General features: G+C 39.1%; 1 protein-coding gene across 10 annotated transcripts in view; it reads left to right on the top strand.

The window, feature by feature from the left end:
- Positions 1–26,463, top strand: part of TRPM3 (transient receptor potential cation channel subfamily M member 3) — a 783,705-nt gene that overhangs the window by 280,826 nt on the left and 476,416 nt on the right. For 6 of the 10 annotated variants that reach the window (XM_024738977.1, XM_024738978.1, XM_024738982.1 and 3 more), the window contains exon 1: positions 2,381–2,557. The exons of the other annotated variants lie outside the window; for them this stretch is intronic. In XM_024738977.1, the coding sequence (XP_024594745.1) occupies positions 2,381–2,557 (177 nt within the window). Of the gene's footprint in view, positions 1–2,380; positions 2,558–26,463 lie in introns of those variants that run through there. 10 annotated transcript variants of the gene reach the window in all.

Below are 26,463 nucleotides of genomic sequence, written 5' to 3' on the forward strand. Positions count from 1 at the left end.
AGCTGACTTAGTCTTCACAGCCTTAGGTGTGTGGTTCATTTTTATCTCCATTTTACAGATGAGGACTCTAAGGCGCAGAGTAGGCCGGTAAATTACCCAAGGCCAGGGTCAGAATTAGAGTTTGAACCATGCAGCCTGATTCTAGAATTCATGATATTTACTATATCAACGTCAAACCAAAGAAATAATTTGAAACAAATGCTGAGCATTTTTTCTTCATGGTCTTTTAGCTCAACTCTTATGTAGGGTTAAATCACCAGAAAACTGAAGCAGTAGCTTAAATGCTGTGGCTGCCATAACTATGAAAGAAATAGGAAAGAAGATAAGCTTGTCTTTATAGTCTTGTAGACTGGTTTCAGTCTAAATCCCAGTTTTGTTAGTTATGTCATTACTTTTTTTTTTTTTGCGGTATGCGGGCCTCTCACCGTTGTGGCCTCTCGCGTTGTGGAGCACAGGCTCCGAACGCGCAGGCCCAGCGGCCATGGCTCACGGGCCCAGCCGCTCCGCAGCATGTGGGATCCTCCCGGACTGGGGCACGAACCCATGTCCCCTGCATTGGCAGGCGGACTCTCAACCACTGCGCCACCAGGGAAGCCCCTTGTCATTACTAATTCTTAATTACTCATTACGAATTTCTCAAGACCTCAGTTGCTCAATCTGTGAAATGTGGATATGATAGTTGCATGTACTACATAGAGTTATTGTTGATGTGAACTTAACGTAATGCATTTAGAGCGCCTAGCACAATGCTTGACACAGACATGTTAGCTGTTACTGTTTTAAGCTGCCTTTAATCTTTGGTGGAAATAGAATGGTGGCAGATAGTGAACCAACTGTGTGTGTGTGGGATCTATAAAGTGATATTGGTTAATAGAAGGAAATCAGATGCATGAATTTTATTACACAAGGCAAGTCAATAGTCTGGATTCTACCCATGGACTAGATTTTCTATAAAAAAAATCCTTAGTGTCCTTAGATCTGTAACACAGGACCATTGTGAGGGAAATACAGTTGTAATGTGGTGTGTCAGGTATATTACACTCCAGGGAGGATCCATGTTGCTCCAAATTCTGAATTACAGCAGCGTCTCCGTGTATCACATCTGCTCTCACATCTCCTGTTTCTGCTTCAGAATGCATAATAGTCATGGAGCTGGGATTTACCATTCTCTTCTAGTTAATTAAAAATTGAAAATCAGTACAGTCATAGGGAGGGACATAAAGAGGAAGAATAAGATGGAAATGCTCTAAGGATATGAGGGTTCTCCTGGGCAGCCGTCAGTCAGCTGCACTCACTGACATCCGATTCCTCGGGATGGGGGCGTTTACGTGGGGCTGGTGACTTCCTCTTCCCACCCACCTCACTGCCTTCAACTGGGAGAGTTCCCCTTTATGCTTTCTCACCACAGGATCCCTAAAGACTGTTCACACCACCGCAGCAACTCTCTCTTAAAGCTACCCGTAGGAAATGGTGGGGGTGGGTATCCCCAATTCAGGAAACTCCATCTTTTATAGAAAGCATTCCATGTGGCACCTTAAGGGTTAAACTTTTGTTGCAGATAGAGTATCAAGTGGCTTTTCAGGATGGGATAACCCCCAACTTAGAAACTGCCGTTTCTAAAAGGTAAGACAAAGATACATTAGTTTACACTGCTTTCTATGAAAGGAATAACTCACCGCTCCCACTGTGTGTGTTAGTTTGCTTCTCTCTGCCGTCTGCCTCTTCTAATCTATATAATGTATATATCAGGGTGAGGACTGTCAGTCACAGTTAATAAAAAACCCAGAACATGACAGAGATCCCTTTTATTGTAGATCCATTTTACAATAGCTCTCAATTTATTGTGTCACATAAATCAAAAGTATTTATCTTATCATTCGGAGGCATTCCCTTTTCCTTCTGTGTCCTAGCCCCTCCCCCCTGTGCCAGTTTCCAGTCCCTCAGAGAGATGCTTTGTACCAGAAAGTGCAAGTTCCCCGTTCTGGCTTTATTGATGTTTCCTTTTGCTCTCCTCCTGGCTCCCCCCCAAACCAAGTGAGCAGAACAAATGGCCAGGGTTTTCCCCCAATGCCTGACCTGCGTTTACTGGGAGGAGAGCAGGAGAGGGAGCGCACATTCTGAGCAGGCTGCTCTGACTCCGACCGCTGGCTGTTCCGTGCAGGCTGTCCCTCTCCTTCAAAACCGTGCATCCCCTCCCCGAAGCAGCAGGCAGTGTGCCTCCATTCAGCCACGTTTGGTATGCATGAGCACGGCTGCAGGGAGAGGGGAGGTGGCTTTCTTAAGAAGGTTCAGTGGCTCAGGCAGCGCCACTTGACTAGTCTCCCAAGTTGCAGGAAGCCTTTGCCCTGATGGAATTCTCAGGTGTGGAGATGACCATGGGATGCCAGGGCTGTGGGGGACCGTTTATTTTCTAGGCACTGCTCAGGTTTGCGGCTTCTGGTTTTCCCGGTGGAATTTGGACGGGGTCATGAATCAAACTGATGCTCCTCGACCCCTAAACTGGACCATCCGGAAGCTGTGCCACGCAGCCTTTCTCCCATCTGTCAGACTTCTTAAGGTACTGTAACTTGCTGCTTTGAATGGCTCTCATTGTGCTTTGCAGGTCTAAATACCCAACTTTGCACTTGGGCTGGGACACACCTTTTGGGGAGTATAGATGCCTTGTAGTACTGGCTCTGCTGCCCATGGCTGGAGAGAGGTTCTAAACGCCCCTCACCCCATGGTGTCAAGGAGGGAGGATGGTCTGAGCCACATTTGAGAATGAGATTGTGGTGGTATAGAAGGGACTGCCTGAGTGCTCCCGACTCCAAATCCCTAAAATAGAGATAATTAACTTCTTTGGGAGGGTGGGAACAGTGGTGGGAGTGAAATCTCTTACTCCTGTGTGTTTGGCTCCTGGATTCTTTTCCCTCCCTGGGGAAGCCTTTCGACCCAGTTTTCCTTTAAATGGAACCTGGGAGAACAAAGGATTCTCCTTATTAGTTTAAAAGCCCTGTGTCCTTAGGTGGTCTCTCAGATAAAGACAAAGAACAAGCCTCATCAGATTGTGACTTTTTTGGTGACTTTTTGTTTTTTTAAAGGCATGATAATTTTAGTCTCTTAAGTGAAGTCGGTAGTGGGAAATTATTGTTAAATATATACCGAGTGTGTGCCTCTAGCTTTCTCTCTAGCTGAGTTACACAAAAGAATGGTAATATACCTGAGCTAGGATGCTACCTGGTGTCTGCAGCACTCCTCTTTCTAGAAGCAAATACATTAAAGATACTGAGAAATTCCCCACAACTTCATAATAATTCATCTTCATCATCTGCCTTGTAGGGAAGGAAATACAAGTAAAATTTAAAAGGTGCAGAAAACAAGTATTATTTTCCCTCAGAAAAGAGAATGTGGTAATACTTATTTGGGAAAAGTGCATATCTCTGGATGTTCCTCCCACATCCATGTGAAGTTAAAAAGGCAAGGTGAAGTTCTTAATTCTCTTTTCCATATTAATATGATACTGTGATATAATGACCACTGGACCTTGAGTCCAGTGTCACAATAGAGGATTAATAAGTTAACCCTGAATAAATTACACTTGGAACATTTTTTTTTTCTGAGGCTGTGTTCTAGTTGGGTCAAATTTGATGTGGAAAATTAGTTCTGTACAGCTAAGTGGCTTCTTACAATGGAGTATTTACCTTGTCTGAGTTTCCTTTATTCTGTTCAGCACAAACTGAGATTAACTTTCTCAAAGGCTACCCTCACGTACTGTTCAAACACCCATCATATTGTTGTTATGATGGTGGTTTGCTTCCTTTCTAAAAGAGTATTTTGGAGGAAAAGCAGGTTTGAGAGTGGGAGAGAGGTTTCCTTGGATATAAGGGCTTTTGCTGTATTGGAACAACATGCGTGATAGGGCATGAAAAAGAATGAGGCCAGGGAACCAACAAATAAATGTAAATTTTCTTCCAGAATTACTCCTGAATCCAGGGTCTGGGGCGAAGAGTGTCTTGTCAAACCTAACTATGACTGAGAAAATTGACTTTAGCAATTCCATGTGCGATAAGAAGCATTTTTCAGTTAAATCATTCATTGGCTTTACCCCAAAGTAATGCTTTTTAACTTACATAATGATTTTTTAAACAGGTGTGTGTATACCACCTTCAATATATTATTCATTAATACTCTCATTTTTTAATGGAAATGTTATTTATCATTTGCTAGTCACAGAACCAGCAGAGACGTATCCCTTTGAGGTATATTACTTATTTTTAGAAGAGCTGTCATCTTTTTTAGCTGAGAGTACCATCCATGCTATATACCAGCAGACATTGTCAGTACTACACCAATACCATGGTTGGCATACAGCTCGGTCTTACCATGGTTTATTAACATGGTGCTTTATAACAATTCATTCTAACAAAGTGCATTCATGAGTATCCTTCCAATTCTCTCAATATCTGAAAGATAGGATTTGTTTTACCTGAGAACTTTCTTTCCAAATGACATCTGTATTTTTTGAAGGATTATACCTATCCTAGGAGACTTCAGATATTGAGCACATTTCAAACTAGAAAAAAAAAGTGCTACCAAATTCTTTCAGCAATATTTGGAAAGAAATAAAAGCTGCTTTTGTATATGAGTTATTGTATTATCAACATTCTGGATATGAATGCCATGTAATTTTTTCCCCTCTGGATTGTTGCTGTCATTGTCTTTGCTTTGCTAGTCCCTGTGTATTCTTGCTCTGCTTTTACATTTTGAGTAGAAGGGAAGTTTCTGAGTAATCATTTGCAACTGTTGCTCAGTGTTCTTCCTGGTTTAGTCTATAAATTAAATATTTAATAACCACAGTCCTACTGTTCTTTCCGTACTTTCTGCTGGTTCTCTGCCTCTCCTCCTCCTCTCTCAGTCTCTTATTCTGTCCCCCACACTACCCCAACCGTGGTAGTATAGTGGATGGATTCTCTGGAGTCTGTTGAAATTGGAAGTGAATAAACCCAGTCCTCCTATTCAATAGGTAATGTTTGTTCCTCTTTCAAGCTTTTTCTGGTGTGATATGCCCTTTCCAATGCCCTGACTTGTCAGTAAATGCAGTTTAGGACATGATGGCATGATTAGATTTAACTAAACTCAGATCGCTCACCATTTCTGACAGACTGGGCTCAAGCCAATTTCCTTCCCTATCCTTTCCTTGAAAATGTGTGTTTCTTTGCTAACTTACTTCAGTACCATGCTGATGTTTAGAAATGGCTTCATAATCCTGTTTCCTGTATTTCCCATTTCCTAATGAAAACGGGATACTAAAGAATTAGAAGGGAAAGGCCAGCATCTGAAGCATGAATTAAACCCAATGAGTGTTGGAATATACTTATTATTCCTTCTGAAAACATCTCATTTGTTGTTTTGTCCGTCTCAGAGAAAATTTTGAACATGGCAACCAACTCACATTTTGAATTTGGGATTGTATTCAGAAATACCATTTGAAAATGAATTTTTGAACAGGCACATGACCATGATAGCCAAAAGTCAGAGGCTGTTTTCAAACGGATACATTTCAAATGGGACCCTTTCCAAAATGTTTCTCTTCAGTTGTCATTTGCTTCATTCTTATGTGTTTCAAGATTTCATCTTATTATTAATCTCCAAAAGTCTAATTTATTTCAGTGATAGAATGTTCTTAGCATATTTTATATTCATTGTAAGGTCTGTCTCTGACGTTTTATTTGGGAGATTTTATTTTGGTTACTTCTGTTGAATTTGAATATCAATTTTAGAGCAGAGAGCTTTCTTTGTATTGACGTCTTGGTAGACTTAGTAAAGGGGCTTCTGAAAAGTGGATTGCTTTGGGGAAAAGGAAACTCTGCACTTGTAACAGACTTTGGATATACATGTTTAAGCCAGTTTCTTAATGAAGACCAAATGGTCTGTATCATTTTATGATTTTCAAAGAAAGAGTATGACTTTGCCACTTTGAGTAATGTCAGAAAGAGATTAAATAAATTATACTTTGGACAGTTAGGCCTAAACACTGGGTCCTAATTCCTTCATGTTCCTAATCACCTGTGTGACCTTGGGAAATTACTTAACCTCTCTGTAACTTGGTGTCCTTCTCTTTAAAATGAAGAGTTTAGGTCTTGACTTAGATTCAGTGCTATGATTCCCTGTGGTGAAGGCTGCCATGCTCTGTGGGCATGGAAGAACATAGTCTATTGAGGCTAAAAGTAGTTAATCTGGATTGAACATTAAACTGGAAGAACTAGAACAGTCAGCAGAGTTTAGATCATAAAGGGCCTTGTCTGCTAAGCCAAGGCAGTTGACAATGATCCTGAAAATGAGGGAGGGCCATTAAAGGGGTCTTAGCAGAGAAGCGATTGCTAGATTCAGCTATTAAATAGATTGCTTTGGCTGTAGTGTCTAGAGTGGATGGGAGATGGTAGGATTGGAAGCTGAGAGATTAAATTAGAGGCCTGACGAGTTCATGAGGACCAGGGCTAAGGCAAAAGTAATGAAGGTAAAATAAATAGGGACTTGTTAAATCGATCAGTTGTGGTGGAAGAAAGAATCTAGGATACCTTCAGATATCCTACTTTGCTGTCTGATGGTCCCAGTGGTGGTGTTTCCAGTGTCTGAGAATAAAGGTCCTGAGAAGGAAAGACAGAACTTCTTGATTGGTGGTTCTTTGGTGAGCTAGAAAGAGTATGCCAGTTACTAATTCTAGTGGGACTAAGACAAAAGTAAGGAATGTAACTTCATGTCATTGATGAGTAAGAGCCCCATTGGATGCCTGATAGCAGAACTCTTCCCTCTTTTATGTTATTATGCAAAAGAGGGATAAGTGAAGGTGAACTGGGTATGACACAAGAGAAATAATTGAAAGAGCAGTGATCAAGTTAGGCTACCAGATCACAAATTCTGCCCAAGTACCAATGTTTTCTACTCCTTAATTTTGTGTCATGGTAACCAATACCCATTGTATTGTCCCTGAAGCATAGCAAGATCCTGATGACAAAATAAGTTGGGTCTGTCTTCTACAGTTGATGCCAGGCATTCCAGAAACTGACTTCCCTTTGCTATTCTCAAACTCTTAGAAAACAATTATGTTGAGATTCATTTCAATTTGTGTGTTAAATTTATTAGTTTTAATGTCTTCTTTTCACATCTAAAATTCTGAATCTTTACATGGCAGGTAGAATAATATTAATATAGCAGAGCTTTTCCTTAGTGAGGACAAGGCACTCCTAAACCACATGCTGGTGAGTAGCCATTAAGTTCTCACAGGAAGAGAGGAAACATACACCTATTATATCTAGATATGTTTATGAATGGTGGTAAGTGAGGTCAGGGAACTTGTTATGGACCAATTCCACTAAGCACCTTAAAGATGGGAAGCTTGAAGAATAAATTGCTTTTAGGAAAATGCAGTGTGTGGTTAGGCAAATTTTAAGGGCTACTAATAAAGAAACTTCTGTCTTTCCATCTCAGTATGCCAGCCTCAGATTCCCTTTAAGAAAATAAGAAAAAGAAAAGAAAATGTGCCCAAACTAAAACCCAGGAGAGACAAAATCTGTCTGGTGTGTTTCAAGTGGTGGCTTCAACTCAGACTGCTGAACAGTGACCATGTGATTTGCCTTTTTGTGAAATGTTCCTGGGGCGGCCTGAAGGAAATTCCTGAGGCAACAAGAAACCTGTCTCTCTGGAGAGCTTTGTCTTCTGATGCCCACTATTGTGGAGTAAAGAATGAAAGTGTGTGGTCACTGCAGAATGAGGAAGGGCATAGCTGGGATGTCCAAGCTCAGGACCATCTGGTTCTGGGATGACTTGTGGAGTCACAGTAAAGTGGGACAAGGTCTGTGTCAAGGAAAAGGGTTCTGCCTTCCCTGTAGATGACTTCCTACAGGGAGCAGGCCTGGAGGATTGCAAGAGGGACTTGAACTCCAGCAGTGGGTTTGCATTCCTCCCCCTCTCTTAGTCTGCTGGTATAATCTCAACTGGCTCCAAGCTCATCTGCGGACAACTAGATCAAATCCTTTCTCCATTTCCATTAGCTAACATGAAAAAGTTTTAAAGACTGTGGCTCACAAAATGTATTCAGTAAATGTTTATTGAAAAATAAATGAATGAAGGAACATGTGAATGATACATGATATGCTAAGAATGTTTAGGAATCACTTGGGGAGCTTGTGAGCAAAGCAGATATTCATGTCCACCCCTTGTGGGTGCTGACTCAGTAGGTAGGTTGTGGGCCCAGGAATTTTCATTTTAACAAGCTCTCTTAGTGATTCTGGTATGAACACCCCTTAGAAGGAATGCACACTGAGAAAAACTGCTGTAGATTCAACTGAGCTGGAGGGAAACTCAATTAAATGCCCTCTCTCTTTTGCTGGCATCTGGGCAGAACAGATTATGTGTTAGTTAACAGTGGGAGCAAAGGGTTTTAAGTGAACAGTTCACGGGTTTTAAGTGAACAGTTCCCAGGTTTTCAAAATTTTTAATCATGAAATATCATTTATCTAGAGAAGTAATTGAGTTCAGCTGCCCCGTCTTGGTTTGTAGATGATATAACATCATAAAGTGAAGGAATGTTTGTCCCTATTCTTTTTTTTTCATTTATCTATTTGAGATTTCTCTGTGTATTATTTTCATGATGTTTTTCAGGCACGTGACATACAATTTTAGATTTTTCTATCCTACTGAATTTATATAGAGATATGATTGTGAACCAGAGCTCCCAAAGGTAGTGTCCATCGTCAAGATTCTGGAGCATCCTGCTTATGCCCCCTTTAAACTTCCCTATGATGGTACTTGGAATTGCAGTGGTCCCTCAAGTGCATGTCCCTTAGATTCCAGTAATATGTGATAGTACCAACTGAGCAGTGGTCAGTTCACTTGGGGACCAAGGCCAAAGCAGCCATAACTGATGACTACATTAGTAGAGATAATACCCCCACCCCTGCCCCCTGTCTGCTCTACCCTATGTCCTTCTAAAACTAAGGAAGAGGTTCTGGACAGGGAGGGGGAGGAATAGAACATCCAGGGCTTTCATTTGAAAAAGAATGTTCAGGGGCTTCCCTGGTGGCGCAGTGGTTGAGAGTCCGCCTGCCGATGCAGGGGATACGGGTTCGTGCCCCGGTCCGGGAAGATCCCACATGCCGCGGAGCGGCTGGGCCCGTGAGCCATGGCCACTGAGCCTGTGCGTCCGAAGCCTGTGCTCCGCAACGGGAGAGGCCACAGCAGTGAGAGGCCCGCATACCAAAAAAAAAAGAAAAAGAAAAAGAATGTTCAAACTTAAAATTAATTTTATATTTGAATTTTTTAAATGATGCCCGGTATTAAATATTAAGTGTGGAAAATTGAGCTGAACAAAATTTTCTTGGCTCCTGAGCACTGTGAGAAAGATACAATAATATAATTGCTAGGGTAAGGTGGGGGCAGGTATAACAAAACTTCTAAGATGGAGATGTTTAATTTTTACATTTGTCTCACATAAAATTTATGTTTAAAGCATTTGGGAATTTTGTTCCAGCCATTGGCTCTTCTCTACTTCCATTTTCAGAGGCACATGCATAGAAGTTTGCAGTTTAGGGATAGCATTGATAACTTTTGCTTCTTTTCCCCCAAATAATTAAAGAATTTCAAAGTTTAATATTTAGAGAGACAGACAGATAGGTGATAGTTAGATGATAGATAGGTGATAGACAAATAGAAAGATAGATAGATAGATGGAAGGAAGGAAGTTAGGAGTGTTTCTCAAAGTGTGGTCTAAGACTGCCTGTTGTAAGTCTGACCGAGTCTAACTTTTTCCCTAATCAGTCAGCCATTGCTGAAATAAGCAAGCTCCCTCACACCTGCTCCTTTTCCTGTGTTTTCTTCCAATTGCTAGAATTACCCATTCACCAGGTTGCCCAAACTGGAAAACTTGGGCTTATGCCTTTTGCTTTGTTTGCTCTCATCCCTTACATAATCAGCCAATCAGTGCTGCTACGTTTTCTCATAAATATGTCTCTGATCCACCTGCTTCTGCCTATTCCTAGTTCCCAAGACCAGTCTCTCTTTTTCTTGGGCCCAAAATAGTACAGCTGTCTACTTCAAATTGATCCTTTCTACAGCCACCAGAATGGTCCACTTAAAATGCAGGTAAGACCAGGATACTGCCATGTTTGACATTTCTTGTAGAGTAAAATCCTAAGCTCCTTGGATTGGTATATAAGACCCTCTGTGATCTGTGCTCTGCCTACTTCTCTGCCTTTATACTTTGTTTTTCCCTTTCTCATATCATGAAATTCCTTTTAGCTGGGCTTTTTGCACAAGCTATTTACATTGCCTGGAAAATCTGAACCACATCTTCTCCTACATGACTCCTGCCCATATTTTAATACTCAACTCAAGTGAGTTGGATGAGTTCAAGAAGAATTTCTTGAATCTCTAAAGCCAGATTAGGCTCTTCTTTTTTTTTTTGCGGTACACGGGCCTCTCACTGTTGTGGCCTCTCCTGTTGCGGAGCACAGGCTCTGGACGCGCAGGCTCAGCGGCCATGGCTCATGGGCCCAGCCACTCCGCGGCATGTGGGATCTTCCCAGACCGGGACACGAACCCATGTCCCCTGCACCGGCAGACGGACTCTCAACCACTGCACCACCAGGGAAGCCCTAGGCTCTTCTTTTATTCATAAAAAAATTCATAAAAATCAGTGGGTATTTCTGTCTTTGCTTTTAGCATGTTGTAGCATTATTAGCTCTTTCACCTCACTCTGAGGAGCTTCTTAAAATTAGCAACCATATCTTAGACAATTTCCCGTGTACCTCATTTAGCAGAAAGCACAGGATAATTAGGGTGCTAGATGAGTAGGTAAATGTTGGAAAGCATGGATAACTGTGCTCTTGATGCAGTGCTCTGAAGTCACTGCTTAGAAAAACCAAATGGTTTTATAGGGTCTTGGCATTTTTGTTTAATTAAAGGATACATTGAGCTTGAGTTGATATAATTCATATGTTCCCCAAATTGGAAAGTTAGTTAGGGAATTGAAGTAATAATTATTACTCAGTAAAAGTGATGCAGAGTAAAATATGTACTCAAGGAAGAAACTGTAAGTAAGTAGCACCAGATGTCTGCTTTGAAAATATTTACTGAAAGTGAAAGTGAGATGTTGAAATTACTTCATCTATTGCTTATGTTGGAGAAAGGGCATTCCTTAATTTAGTGATCTAAGAGACTTTAATATGTTACTTTCAATAATGTTGGCTGGGTTACACTGTGAATTAGAGAAAGTACTGTTAGAAGAAAAACTACACTGTTAAACTCAGGCTATTCTTGCTTTAATCTTTAAATATGCCATTGGCTAATGTCTAGAGATAATTATGTAGGCAATTATATTGAAGTATTTTGTCATTTTCATTTAAAGGCAAATGTGGCTTACGATTTGTTTTTCTGTTAGCATTAGGTTATTTAACTGTATCAGATATCATGGATAGAAATATTTTATTATATCAGGTATCACGGATAGCTGGTATAAAATAGAAGTTTTAGTTTATCCCATGTGACACCCAAAAATGTCTATGCACATGGTCAAATCTCCTTTTGGGGGCAAAATCATCCCCAGTTGAGAAGTGCTGCTTTTAAACATTTCCTCTTAAAGATGGAGGATAGGTAATTGATTACACTGGAAACCCAACAGATACATCCTAGTGATGTAAAAGGGATGCTTTAACTTTAGACACACTTACTTTTTCATTTTATAAAAGACTGAAATTTACATTTACATTTAAATCCCAATTTATATTTGGGAAATTAGCTGGTCAAGTTCTAGTCACTAAACACAGAAAGGCTAAGGGATTATTTTCTCATCTTGTTGTCAGTCACCTCTTGTAAGAAAGTTGAATGTGGCTAGTTTGTCTGAAAGTGTTTGAATTTCCATATATTACTGCTTAATGAATTACAAGCAGAGCATGTGTCAGTTGATTGATGTGTTAAGCAAAATATTTAATTTTTACCATTATTTTATTCTACAGTAACTTCTACTTAGAACTATTTAAGAATAATACAATATAAAATTCATTTCAATGAATAAATGAAGAAAATATTTTACTTCATCAAGACGAATTTTTTGTATAATGTTAGCTTATGTGAGCAAGGATTCTGAGATAAATCTAGTCATTAGCACAAGGAGGCTACATAATTTAAAGGTGAGTATAATTAAAGCTAATTTTTAATCATTAAATTGCACATGATCAAATGGACAGAAATACTAGGTTTTAGCCCTAATTCTGATTAATTAATATCCTAGCTGAGTTACCTAGAGTAAATAGTTTTATCTTTAGTTTTCTCCTCTATAGAATGACAGGATTGGGTTAGATAAAGGTTAGCAAACTTTTTCTATAAAAGGCCAGATGGTAAAGTGGCTTTGTGGGTCATATTGTTACCCTGTCTGTCACAACTGTTCAGCTTTGCCATTGTAGTTTGAGAAAGCAGCCACATACAATACATAACAAATGAATGTAGTTGTGTTCCAGTTAAACTTACTTATGAACACTGTGCTATGGTCTGAGTGTTCATGTGCTGAAAGTCCACATATTGAAATCCTAACCCCAAAGGTGATGGTATAAGTAGGTGGGGCATTCGGGAGGTACTTCAGTCACGAGGGTGGAAACCTTATGAATGGTATTGGTGCCTTGTAAAAGAGGCTCCAGAGAGCTCACTATCCCCTTCCAGCAAAGAGAAGTCTGTGCCCTAGAAGAGGGCCCTACCCTGACCACGATAGAACCCTGATCTTGAGCTTCCAGCCTCCAGAATTGTGAGCAATAAATTTCTGCTGTTTATAACCTGCCCAGTCTGTGGTATTTTGTTATAATGGCCTGAACAGACTAAGACAGATTGAAATTTGAATTTCATGTAATTGTCACATGTCATGAAATATTATTCTTGTTTTCATTTTTTCAACCAGGTTTAAATGTAAAAACTATTGTTAGTTTATTGGCTATACACAGAGGGCAGGTGGTAATTGGCCTGTGGCGTGCAGTTTGCCAATCATGAGATGATTGTTAAGTTCCCTTATAGCTGTAATATTCTTAGATTAATTCATAATAATAGAAAGCCATTTCATGCTCCTATTTATTTTAAAATGAGTTTGATATTTGAAAGAGCTGAGAGTAAATCATTTATTATAATAACGTTATCTCATGCTGACTGGAGAGTGGTGTGGAGTAGACTTACTATCTCGTGATGTAGCTCACATTTAGTAAATTTTAGTAGGGAATGCTTGTTTTCTATCTCCAGCAATCTGAATGTCTCTGTCCTTCAGAAGATGTCATTATTCACAAACTATTTTGAAAGGTGCAGAGACTACAAGTGAAATGATATTAAAACTTAACATTTAAAAAATCCTTTTCAGTTTACAGAGTTCTTTGCTTTACATCAAACAAACTGAACTTCATAGCAACCCTGTGACACAAGTATAGAAAACACGGCTATCCCTCTTTCGAGCTGAAGAATTGACCCACCTAGGTTACCCACATCATTGGACTTTGCTGTTCCCGAGCTCAGAATTCCCTCTGTTGCGCGCTCCTTACATCTGCCCCATCCCTACCGCCTTCACTCTCTCTGCATCTGAAACCCAGCTAGATGATAAAGTTACTCATGCATTGATAATACACACAAGCAGAACATCTGGGTACTTGCTACCAAAATAATTAAATGACATATTCTCAAAATGATCATTGACAAAATAGGAAAACTTCTCCAAATTTTAATTTCCTTAATTATAAATTAAATAAAAATATTGCTTTATGTTCAGAAATTAATCTGTTTGGTGTCGGCATACTCTATAGCCAGTTTTCAGTTAATATGAGTTCCTCCCTTCCAGCCTAATAAAACAGAAATGGTGCAGTGCAAATGAACAAAATTCAGGATGTCTTTTTTAATAATTTGGGTTTAGGTAATACATACTATTCACGTGCAGCTAATTACACGTTGTAGTTATTGTAGGTTGTATTAGTTAGGGTTCTCCAAAGAAACAGAAGCATCTATGTGTGTGTGTGTGTGTGTGTGTGTGTGTGTGTGTGTGAATAAAAAGATTTATTTTAAGGAATTGGCTTACATGATTGTGGAAACTTGGCAAGTCCAAAATCTGATGATGGACACTGGCAGGCTGGAGACTCAGGAAGGGCCTGCAGTTTTAGTCCAAAGGCAGTCTTCTGTAGAACCAGGAATCACTGATGTTGCCGATGAATTTCAAAGTCAGTCTTCTGGAGAATTCCATCCTGTTTGGGGGAGGGTCAGCCTTTTGTTCTATTCAGGCCTTCAACCAACTACATGAAGCCCACTCACATTATGGGGGGCAGTCTGCTTTACTCAGATAGCATTGATTTAAATGTAAGTCTCAGCCAAACACACCCTTATAGAAATATCCACAATAATGTTCAGCCAAATATCAGAGCACGGTGGCCTAGACAAGTTGACACATAAAATTGGCCATTGCACAGATCATTGTTACAGTTAAAGTTATTATTTTAGATGTAACAACATGGGCTTGAACTGTGCAGGTCCATTTATATGTGGATTTTTTTTTCAATAAATATATACTGTAGTACTACGTGATCTGAGGTTGATTGAATTCAAAGATGTGGAACTGTAGATATAGACGGCTGGCTTTAAAGTTACATGTGGATTTTCAACTTTGTGGAGAGTCATTGCCCCTAACTCCTGTATTATTGTTCAAGGGTCAACTGTACTTTGCTTGCAAATAACAGAAATCCACTCATGCTAACTTAAATAAAGATTTTCTTCTAAGGCTAATCTCTGGGATATCTAACAACTGGAATGGAAATACATCCAGACAACACAGGGACCCAAGCTTCACTGTAATGGGGCCCTAGAATCTCTCATTTTGGCTTCTCTTAGCCCATCTATTCTGTATTCCCATTTTTCTTTGTAGACTAGCTTCCTCTATCACTCTGTATTTCTCTCATACTTGCCACAGTGTGTAGTTCTATATGATCTTGCTGTTGCATTCCTTACATCTTACCAATTTGTCTCTCCCATTCTCCTGAGGAATCTCCCTGACTCAGGTTTGGTCAGATATCCATCCTTGCCTACATATCTTTGGTCAAGGAAATTGAATCACCTGATATAGATATGGCCACCTAGATACATTCTTCTAGTAGTTGATGTGGGCAGGGGCAGATTCTCTTAGCAAGGATAATTCAGTTAGCATGAATCCCCTACACACACAATAGCTTAATGTTTCTGGAAGCCATCCAGGCCCAAAAGTTACAGCAAGCAATCCAAAACTAAAATTTCATTCTGCAAGTGCAGATAAACAATCTGCACCTTTTCACTAACATGTAACAGGAGGAAATGGATTCCAATTATAGAACCTGATTTTATGTGTACTATAAAGACAATATTTCTGAGGAAGGGGCTTAGAGAACCAGGGAAAATAGTAGGCTCTCCTCCATTAGAATCAAGAAGAAATGCTTTTTAGAGTCCACTACAAGATGGCATGATGGGCTCCAATGTCCCCTTAAATGCCTCCTTGAGTTCTCCCATTTTTCAGGGTTTCACCACTGCTGAAAGGTCCTATGGAGCTTTTAATGGGGTTTGTCAGCTCTTCTGACTGAATGAAATTGCACCATCCCAAATGTATATCCCTGAGAAAAGCAAAATAGCACATTGTTTAGAAGTAGTAACATGATGGTGAACTAAATATGAGAAAAGTTTTATGCTTTAAAAAAATTAACCATGCTAAAGAAATTTAGTCTGAGAGATTAGTGTTTTAATCAGAATATTCTTGTTTTCCTCAGTGTTCATTTGAAGGGGAAAAGTTCATAGATATTTAATGTTGTCAAAGTGAGTATTGTTTTGTTTCTAGGTGTACAGCAAGCAATTCACAAATCAAAACAGGAATATAAAATTAGCTTTTCTCCCCATTCATTTATTCATTCTTCACACTCTTATTGATTCTACAATTATCTATTACTGTGTGTCAGAAACGTGCAAAGGTATTAGAAATTCAGAGAGGAAGAATACTAGGCTCCCCATCAAAAGGTGATAAAATGAAGTTAGGGAGACAGACAAGCAAATTGGAAGGGATTCTGTGGTTTGATAATTGGTGAACATAGATAAGGGGCACCAAATAATAGCCTGGAAGGTACTAGAAAAGGTAACTCCTGAACTGAATATTGGAAGAGATACCTATGGGAAGTTGGGTAGAAAGCATATTCCAGATAGATAGAGTAACATGTACAAAGGCAAGGTGATCCTGGAGAGTATAGCTCATGGAGAGCACTCCCGTGAGGGAAGCTGAAGTATCAAGTGTAAAGGGATTGTCATGGAGAGAAGTGGGCCAAAAAGAGTGCCATGTAGCTAAGGGACTACTTCTGGTGGTGGGTGTGGGGTGTATTTATATTGCTCTGGCGTGTACAGCTCATACTCATTTGACAGTCTGCCCAGTTTAGGCTGCTCACATTGAAGTGCAAGCTGCCACCTCCTCACCCTCTGCCTCAAAGAAGCTCTGTAGATAGTACCACTGCCCCCAGCTGCGCAAATGCAGAGGCGAACTCAGATTCATTAATCATTAAATGTAGGAATTGTTCAGCAGCTGCAGGATGCTCTATTAAGAGTGTTACACTGTAGGAGAGCTCTTCATTTTTCTTTTCCTTCTTCCTTTTTTTTGTGTCCCGGCAAACTCACTTTGCTTCATCATGGAGAAATGTTTTGTCCTGTTTTATACATTTTAAAATGTCTTCATCCAGAGTGATAATGGCCTTATGAAAATTATAGTAAACAAAAGCTATGACACAGAACATCTTTCTTTTGCTCTGGACAGCTATAAAATGTTAGGCACAGGGGATAATGAGCTTACTGTGTAGTTGTCAATAATGGCATATCCCTGAGTAGAGAGAGTAGGTGTGCCTTCAGATGTGTCCCCATTTAGCAAACAAGTGAACTCTGGACATCAAGACTGTTTAAATCTAAACTGACTACTCTGGGATTTCAGTCATCCTCCATCATCCTATAAAAGCCTCTACCAGGTGAACTACTCAAGTGAACAGTTAAATATCATCAGAAGACTTTCTAAAGTTGAGGTAAACTTACATACAGTAAAATTCATGAGTTTTCATTCTAAGCTCAATAATTTTTTGGAAATGTAATCACCTGTGTGAGCACTACCCTTATCAAGGCATGTTAGTTTACATCACTCTAAAGAATTCTTGGTGCTCTTTCCCAGTTAATACCATTACAACCAGCACTACCCAAGGTAACCACTGTAAAGCTTTTATCACTCTATTATTAGTTTTGCCCGACTTAGAATTTTGAATAAGTGGAATCATACAGTGTGTACTCTTGTGTCTGGTTTCTTCCACTCAACATAGTGTTTCTGAGATTCATCCATTTTGTTTTGTCTATCATTCTGTGTAATATCACATTGTATGAATACTATAACTGGTTTATCCTTTTTCTTGTTAATGGACATTTGGGTTCTTTCCCACTTTGAGTTCCTGTGGATAAAGGTGCTGTAAACATTCTTGTGAACCTATGCACTCATTTGTGTTGGCTATATACTAAGATTGGAGTTGCTGGGTTATAGTGTAGGCATATATTTGACCTTAGTAGAAACTGCCAAAGAGTTTTTCATAATGGCCATACCATTTTATACTCCCTTTTACACAATATACAAGAGTTTCAGTTGCTGCATATTCTCACCAAAATTAGCATTGTCTTTCTTTTAAATTTAGCCATTCTGTTGGGTGTATAGTTGTATCTTACTGTATCATAGTTTTCATCTCCCTGCTGAGTAATGTGATGTTAAATTTCACGTGTAAACATATTAAAAAAATAATAACAATAGCAAAAAATGTATGATAAACCTAGGGAAAGGGGAGGAAAAATAATTTTTATTGAGTTATTATTGTGGCTAGAAACCATGATGCATGATTTATATCTTGTCATTTAATCTTTAATGAGGTATTATCTCCAGTTTTCAGGCAAGGAATTTATGATTAAGAGACATTAGATAAAGCAGGGATAGTTGTAATATTAATTACTTTGCAATGTAGTTGGAAGAAATAAATGAATCATACACATTTATGCACATTGTGTTGTATACTCTCAAGTACTGAGAATAGTGCTTGGCATATGAGAAGCACTCAGTATGTTTTTGCTGTTTTGAAACATAGTGCTACAAATTGTAAATAACAACCAATTAGTTTGTGGTTTTTGAGGAAAGTCAGGATGTGGTAGGCTATAGATCTACACATCTGAAGTCAACATGAGGAAGTTTCATACAATGTTGGCTGTTCTATTAGGGATGTCTCAATATTAGTAGTGATGGTCACCCTTGAAGAGTTGCTGAATGGGTCTGATTATTCTGAGCTATAGTTATTCCACGTAGCTTGGTTTGGATGGAGAGTGTCCATGTTTCAGAAAGAGGGCATAGGATGTCATTAGTTGAGTGATGTGTTCACTGCTTCCACCAAACTTGTCAGGTGCCTCCTACACATGGGATGTGATACTGAGTGCTGGAAATACAAACTTGTATAGTGATTATAGTTACATTTCATGGAGCTGAAGAGAAGAAAATACTATCTTTCCATACTCTATTTTCCCAGCCCATCATATCTAGTTCCTTAATCAGTTACATTTAGACCATGTCAGGTGCTTTTGAAGACTTAACAGCTTCCAAGACTCTGCAGTTAGAAAGATCTTTGTGTTTGGGGCAGGCTTTTGCTTTTGTTTTTGTTTCTGGTTTTGTTTTGAGGTCCCTGTAAATAAATATCAAAGATTGCAGTGACACAAATGACTGTACCAGTATTTCATAATTTTTTATTCAACTTTGACTTCTGAAATCTCACCTTATTTGGAAGGCTTCTCAAATAACCATATTTTGACCTCGGCAGCTTGAAAGACTAGTTTTCATAGGATACTCAGGTGATAAGAGAGAAGATACTCATCAGTTTGTTCTAAGGTTCCTATTTCACTTTTTCTTTTCAGTAATTCTCATTTTGTAATAAAATTTAATAGGGGTATTTACATCGGTTACAATCAAGATTCAATGGAAAAAATAATACAAGTGTTTGAGAAAACTTCAAACAGTGCAATTCAGCATGTGATTTATTAGGGATAGGTACTTTGAAATGACCAAAGCTGTTATCCTCTTTACTTACTTACATTCCTCTTACGTCAAAGAGGATCTGAGGTAATAATATCTTTACTTAAAACTAAAATCTTCTTTGGCTAGTTTTTAAAATTTTTTAGTTATACCTCAGAATTCTGTTAAAACACAAATATTGGGAGGGGGGAGAAATGTCCTAGTTTGTCAGAAGGGGCAAAGCATATGTGCTGTTCTCATAATTTCAAGTCAATTCAGTAAATATTGTTGAGCATTTCCTATGTTCCACGCTCCATGCTAAGTGTAAGCAATATGAAGATGAAAATGACATACTCTATACATTCTAGGCTCTGAACAACTTATGGGAGAAATCCACATGAACGTTTAACCATAATGCTTTCTAATAAAAAATATAATAGAAAAATGTTCCATGTATTAAAAGAGAACACTGTGCAAAATAACTAATTTCTCCTGAAGAAAAAGGCATCAAAAATGGGTTATATTGGGCTCATATGAATCTTAAAAGTTGATTTCAATATCTTTTAAGGAGGGCAAGGACATTCCGGGTGAAGAAAAGAATATGTGGAAAAGCATCGTGGTGTGAGTGAGCATGGCATGTGTGGTGACTTGAAGTTGATCAGTGATTTGAAGTTGATCAGTGTATCTGAGCAAAGTGGGCTGGAGGGAAAAGGAGGCCTTGCAGAAGGAACTAGGGCAGGAAATGAGAAGGTTTTCATGTGCAGTGTTCAGTAGCTTGGATTTTACATCTGAACTTGTTTCTAAAATGTTCTTAGGGGAAAATGTATTCAACAAATATTTACAGAAATCAGCTGTGTGGCAGAGTCTGAACTAGGCACTAGGAATACAGTAATGAATAAAAATTCATTCCCAGTGCTGAGAAATCCCAAGTAGAGCTAGACCGACATAGAAGTAATGTGGTTGACTCAAGGATAGGTGGTTCTCTTACCTCATGGGAAGAGAGTTGGGAGCAGAAGGGAAGGTGCTTGTTTTGCTTTACCTTTGAAAGGACACATACCACTCACTACCAAGACAAAAATATTCAGGTTATGAACCAAAAGCTTAATAAATCAGTAATGTCATTTCTGATTTTGCTTTGGCATGGAGGGGATGCTTGAAATACATTTGAAAAGAAAAATTTATACTAGAACTCCACTTTCACAGATTTTGGCTCAAAACACACACATATCCCCCTAAAAGGAAAGCTGGAGTCTTGATTTAATTGCTTCTTCTGAAAGGCCCAGAGAGAGAGAGCTGTTGGGCTTCGCAGGCTTTTAACCAGTTTTGTTATCAATAATACAAGAGATGGGTGCTTAAATATACCTTTCTCACAGGGGAAATGCTGCCACAGGAGCCAGTGACCTAAATTGTCTTTGAACATCAAACTTCCTAAAGTGAAGAGGACACATCTACCCTTTGAATATTAAACTAGTCACTAAACTGGGTCAGAATGCCTGCAGAGAGTGCATTTACAGTCTTCTCTCTCTCATAGAAAGTAATGTCTTGGGCCTTCATTACCGTGAAGAAAATAATTGTATTTCCTTTACAAATTGCTTTTGATGGAACAAGTGTTTTACAATATTCGTCTTTGAAAGTATAGCCCTGCACCAATTTTTAGATTTTCTTAACTGAGTTTGAACTAATTCCTTGGGAATTACTTATCCCTTGCTACCTGTGTTCTCCACTTTTCTATATCTGTCTCAGTTACACATACACACACAATTCAGCCCTCCCTTCAGACATTAGAAACAGTCTTAACAATTGTTTGAGACTGCTTCAGCAGTTTTCTTACGTCAGCATCCTTGGAAGGAGAGTGTCAGTGAGGACTAAGAAAAGACGCTTGGGTTGAGTGATTTGGAGGGTTCAGGGTGACTCAGTCAGAATCTATGGCAGGGTGTTCAAGGGGCAAAATACCCACAACCATCTCAAGAGCAGAAACCATACCTGGTTCATGTTTCTTTGCACAACACCTACACTGAAGTCACAGATGCTTTTATGTTTCCTGAATGGATCAGTAAATGAACAAGTGGGAAGTAGAGACAGTGGGTATACTATTTCAAGAAGATAAGCAGTGGAGGAGAGGAAACATATTGAGTTGGCTTCAGGTGGTTACATGGTCCCAAAAGAAAGGTGTATTTAGCTTTTAGATACATGACAGAAAGCAAGAAAAGAAAAGATTTAGAATTCAAGGATGATTTAAGAAGAAAAGATGAGTCAATATCAGGCCAGGAGTTTTCCTTGGAGCTGAGAAGTCTAACAGTGGACACACAATAAATATTTGTTGAATGAATCAATGGGTGAGTAAAGACACTTCATCTTCTAAGACATAAAAAAGATTGGCTCAAGGTACAAAAATTTTGATGGAGAATAAAAGGAAGTTGGAAACTCTTAAAAGATCTAATCATCTAAGATAATTGTAGTAAAGATTTAGGAAATGATCGCTCTATGCCAGGTGTCATGTACTTTCATATATTATTTCATTTAATCCTTACTCATAAGCCTACACTGTGAGTGGGGGGTAGTATTTTGGTCATTTGTAGTTAAGGAAACAAAACTTAACCTTATAGTCTAGATGTAGGGAACAGTTGTAGCTGAGCTAGGACTTGAACTTTGGGACTCTGCCTCCAGAGGTCACTGCTTCCTGATGGCAAGGGAATGAGGCTGGAGGCTTGAGTATCCTTTGCTTTTAATTTTCCAGTGGTTTCTTATTTTCTTATGCTTATGTGGATCTTGCTATATGGATTATGTATTCATTAAGCATGAAGACTTGAATTTGAATTTCCTTCAAATTCAAGATTTGAATTTCCTTCAGTGGCTAGCAAAATGCTTGGATTATCGTAGTCAGTTGGCTGCTTGTTAACTGATGTGTTAATCAAAGAAGTTAAATCAAAGAAGTTAAAATTTAGGATATGAAACTTAGGAATTGAAAGTCAGAAAGGAATTAATTTTTTTTTTTTTTTTTTTTTTTTTTTTTTTGGGGGTACCCGGGCCTCTCACTGTTGTGGCCTCTCCCGTTGTGGAGCACAGGCTCCGGATGCGCAGGCTCAGCAGCCATGGCTCACGGGCCCAGCCGCTCCGCAGCATGTGGGATCTTCCCAGACCAGGGCACGAACCCGTGTCCCTTGCATCGGCAGGTGGACTCTCAACCACTGCGCCACCAGGGAAGCCCAGGAATTAATTTTTATAAAACATGATAAAACATAGACATATACCAGTCCCTTGAGCAGAGCCTCAATAAGATCTGAGGCTCTGCTATGTCAGGTAAAATTTCTAAAATAAAGGCACATAAAACTTCTTCCAGTGTTAAAAATAATGGACGAGGCTACAGTGCACCGTCCATCACATAATAGGCTCAGTATACATCAACAGAGATGCAGGATATCATAGGCATTGTTTGGGTCCAAATCTCATCTCAGTCACTGGAAACTTTGGGTAAATTACTTAATCTCTTTAAACCTCAGTTTCCTCATCTGTAAAGGAAATAGATGATACCTCCTTCCTAGGGTTGTTATTAATATTAAATAAAGTAATGCACATAAAGCACTTACTTAAGGCTTTACACATAGTAAATGTTCAATAAATACTAACAATTACTATTTGATGTTGAATGAGGGAAAGGGAGCTTAGAGTCATAAGACAAATATAGCATGGATCTCCTGGAGTTCAAGTTGCATTTTCTATCCTGGCATGTATGTAATGGGTACAGTGGGCTTGCCCCAGGCTTTTTGGGAAAGAACTCATCTAGAGGTACAGTCATACATACGCTTGGATCATTGAAAAGGCCCCACACCAGAGAGGAGGGTTGGTTGTGGTATACAGCATTGTACCTACCCTGTGCATTTCAGGAGACAGGGATTATGAATGAAATATAGTGGGGAGATGGGAGAGTTCTTTTCTATAAAGTGCCTGAGATATTGGAAGCACCAGCTAACATTGGTTTGGCTTCAGTGTCATGGCATGAGGCCTAAGGAGTAGGGAACAGCACTTTCCCCCCTCAGCTGAGCAGCCCAGCCTGGTGCCTGCAGCAGCACCACTCTGACAGCTCTGGGAGAGAAGGAAGTAGGGATGCCCAGGGAGGCATGGGTATCACTTCCTGAATGGTAGGTCTGGAGGTGGTGACACTTGTGAGATGCCACCATCGGTTTCACCTGGCCACTGAAATCTCCAGGGGAGTCCAAGACATCTTTGGATAAGACTTGAGGAGAATTAGAAATCCTTTGGTTGACGTTAGAGACAGAGAACTGAGCTAAATTATATCCATACATTTACAACTTCCAGGCCATTGTGGTCAGGGGAATAGGAATTATGTAGAATTCTAGAGCTGAGAAGAATGTAACCGGTCATCTGGTTCAATTTTATCCTTTAATCTGTGGTCCAGAGAGCCTAAGTAATGTTCCCACGATCACCTGCCATAAGAATCTGTGTAACAAAGTTTGAGTGACAGGGGAGTATTCACCACTGCATATGTCCATTACTTACTAACGTTATGAAAAGTGTGAGTGAGCTAAACATATATGAGAGTGATTGCATTAAACCAGAAAACACCAGTATGAACAGCCAGGCAGCCTGCTTGGTTTGTTTCCCCACATGTATCTGCTCCTTTATGTCTCTTTAACGGTTGCTAGCTAACTGATCATGTGAAAACAGACTTCCTTAACTCCTACACACTAAATCAATTAGTGTTGAGGTGCCACTCTGTTCACTGAGAACTGTTGATTTCTACCCCGTTGTTTTAGTTGTTGCTTTTATTCTTTTTCATTACTTTTTGGTTTGGGATTGTGTTGGTAGAGTGAGGACATCTGCATGATCCATGGCCCTATTAAAGGGGCTAATAGGAGATGAGTAAACATATTACAGATATTCTGGTGTTGACTACAGAGCGATCATTACACAATGAAACGCTCATGGCCTGAGCACAAATCAAAGAGGCCGTGCTGGTATTGGGTGAATTTTTGCATTTTCTTTTCTTCCTCTTTATAGAAGAATGCTCCTGAGAGTCCTGGATGGTTTGAGGAGCTATCTTCTCTGCGTCTTTCCCTTCCTGGACTGATTTAATCATATGCCCCTTCCTTTCCCTTCATCTCTAACTTCATGCCATCTGTGATATTTGGCAGCTGCTGGTATATCCAGAATACTCCTTGGCCCCAGCATCTGTTGGTTTGAATGAAGCTGGAAGTATTTTATCTATCGGTAATGTCTTTCAAAACCATAAATGGTTATTTTGTCACCTGTTATGTTGGGATAATCATTTCCTTTATATATGGCACCTTTGGGCACTTTGACCTCTGTTTCTTTTTAGGCCCTAAAATGCAGAGGCACACAAGCTTGAATAATGGGAAATTTGATTTTCCTATGGGGTGTATATTTGGTTCTAGGATATTCAGTGGTGGCATTGAGAATAAAGAGAATACAGCGTTAGAAGAGTCAGAAAGTTCTCTGTGGTGTTTTTTAAGCTCAGAAAAGTTTGGAACCAAGAAACTAAAAAGTATATATATATATATATAAATTTATTTTGTGTCCATAATACTAAGTATAAACAAATACCATACAGACATACAAATTAAACATACCCTCATTTACACCATGTATACATTTGTATATATATGTGGCTGTGTGTACAAAAAGTGTTGGCCAGTTATATATGTATGTATATCTGAAAGTGTTCATAATATTACTATATGACAGAATTACAGAAAATATATATTTTCTTATATATTTTCTGGGCTTTTCAAAGTTTTAACTGAGCTTGGAGGCCTTTTATAAAAAGGAACAACCAAACATTGTAAAGCAAATCCATGCTTGGAGTCTTTTTGACAGCACACCGTAAAAGCTGCCAGAGTCAGGAAGGACATAGAAATTGCAAATGTTCCCTGGGCTCTGGCCAAATAGGTCACAGGAGTTGGTCCCCACCCCCCATCCCCACTCCCATCTCCTTCTTTGAGGTCCCAGCTGTTTTGAGACAAAACGATGTATGTGATCAGTGAGGTGACTGAGATGGTATAACCAAACAGATTACTCCAGCCTCTCTTCTAGAGACAAAGTCTGCTTATGTTTGAATTCTAAATTTGTATTTCCTCTCAAATAGTTCCAGAGAGTTCACTCACAGAAACTCCAGAAACAAATTAAGTTGACCACCAGCTGTTCTGAAATTTAGCATTTAGTTATGAAGGACTGTTCTTTTTACAGATAATGATTGCAGCACTCCAGGTAAATAAAATCTGCCACTGCCATTGTGGATTCCTGTACTCTTCCATTTTATTTAATCGGGTGTGTGTGCACACAGGGGATGGGGGTTCCAACAATCAGTGGGAGATCCTGCAAGCTTCTCATCTGCTGGGTCCCGTTTTCACTCTTAACCTCTGGAAGAGTTCCATAGAGCCCAGAGGTAATGTAGTATGTAGTCTTTGCTTTTTCACAGGTTTCCTGATTGAGGTTACGCTAATGATTTTCAGTTAGAAATTTGATCATGGATATGACTGTTGTCTTCCTTTAGATCCTAGCAGGGTAGTTACATCAATTTTTAGTAAAGAAAGAGAAAAGCAACTGTATCTAAAAATCAGTTGCAATAAGAGTTTACCACACTCTGATGTTTTGATTCTGATAGAAGCATAGCATTTATAACATTATTTGGAATTTACATTTTTTTCAAACCACCGATCTATTTTTAGATTGGAGCAAATGAACTTATTTTTGAAACATTAACTTGACTTAAAATCAGATTTGGTCCTCCAGAATTAAGAAAGCTAATCTTGGAAAGTTATCCTGCTTGGATAAATACCTTTTTAAAAACTCTTAACTGGATAAAGCCATGGTGGTCTCCAGAAAAGAAAAACATAGGCCCACTTTAATTTTTATGACTGATCTATCTGAAAATGGAAGAGGAGAGTTGTAATTCCTTGAGAAGTTATGCTAATGAAAATCTCAGGTGTCCATTCCAAATCTCTGGCAGCTATCTAAGTGAGCAGTGGAAATATCCTCATAACTATTAGAAGAGAATAAACTTAAATGGAAAATTCTCATTCTCCTGCATTGGGAGTTACTTTTGTCTTCTGCTTGTTTTAATTTGTGGTTAAGAACTTATAAGAAACAGTCCAAGAGCATAAGTAAAGTGTTCTTCCTTCATGCCCCACATCATACCTCCCTCCAATTCCATGTTCTTTTATGAGAGAAGAAAAAGAAGGGAATCTGGAAAATGGTTCTATCTCTTATACACGATGATGGAGTCAGTTTGACCCCTTCTGTACTCATTTAATAAGCAAATCTTTTGTTAGTGAAAATAGGAGAGTTTTTGTTCACATGAATTTTAACAGCCAAATGTAATCAGAAACTCAGTCCAAGAAGCAAAAAAGGAAAAAGTA

Source organism: Neophocaena asiaeorientalis, unplaced genomic scaffold (assembly GCF_003031525.2).
Source record: "Neophocaena asiaeorientalis asiaeorientalis breed wild unplaced genomic scaffold, Neophocaena_asiaeorientalis_V1.1 scaffold249, whole genome shotgun sequence".
NCBI lineage: Eukaryota > Metazoa > Chordata > Mammalia > Artiodactyla > Phocoenidae > Neophocaena > Neophocaena asiaeorientalis.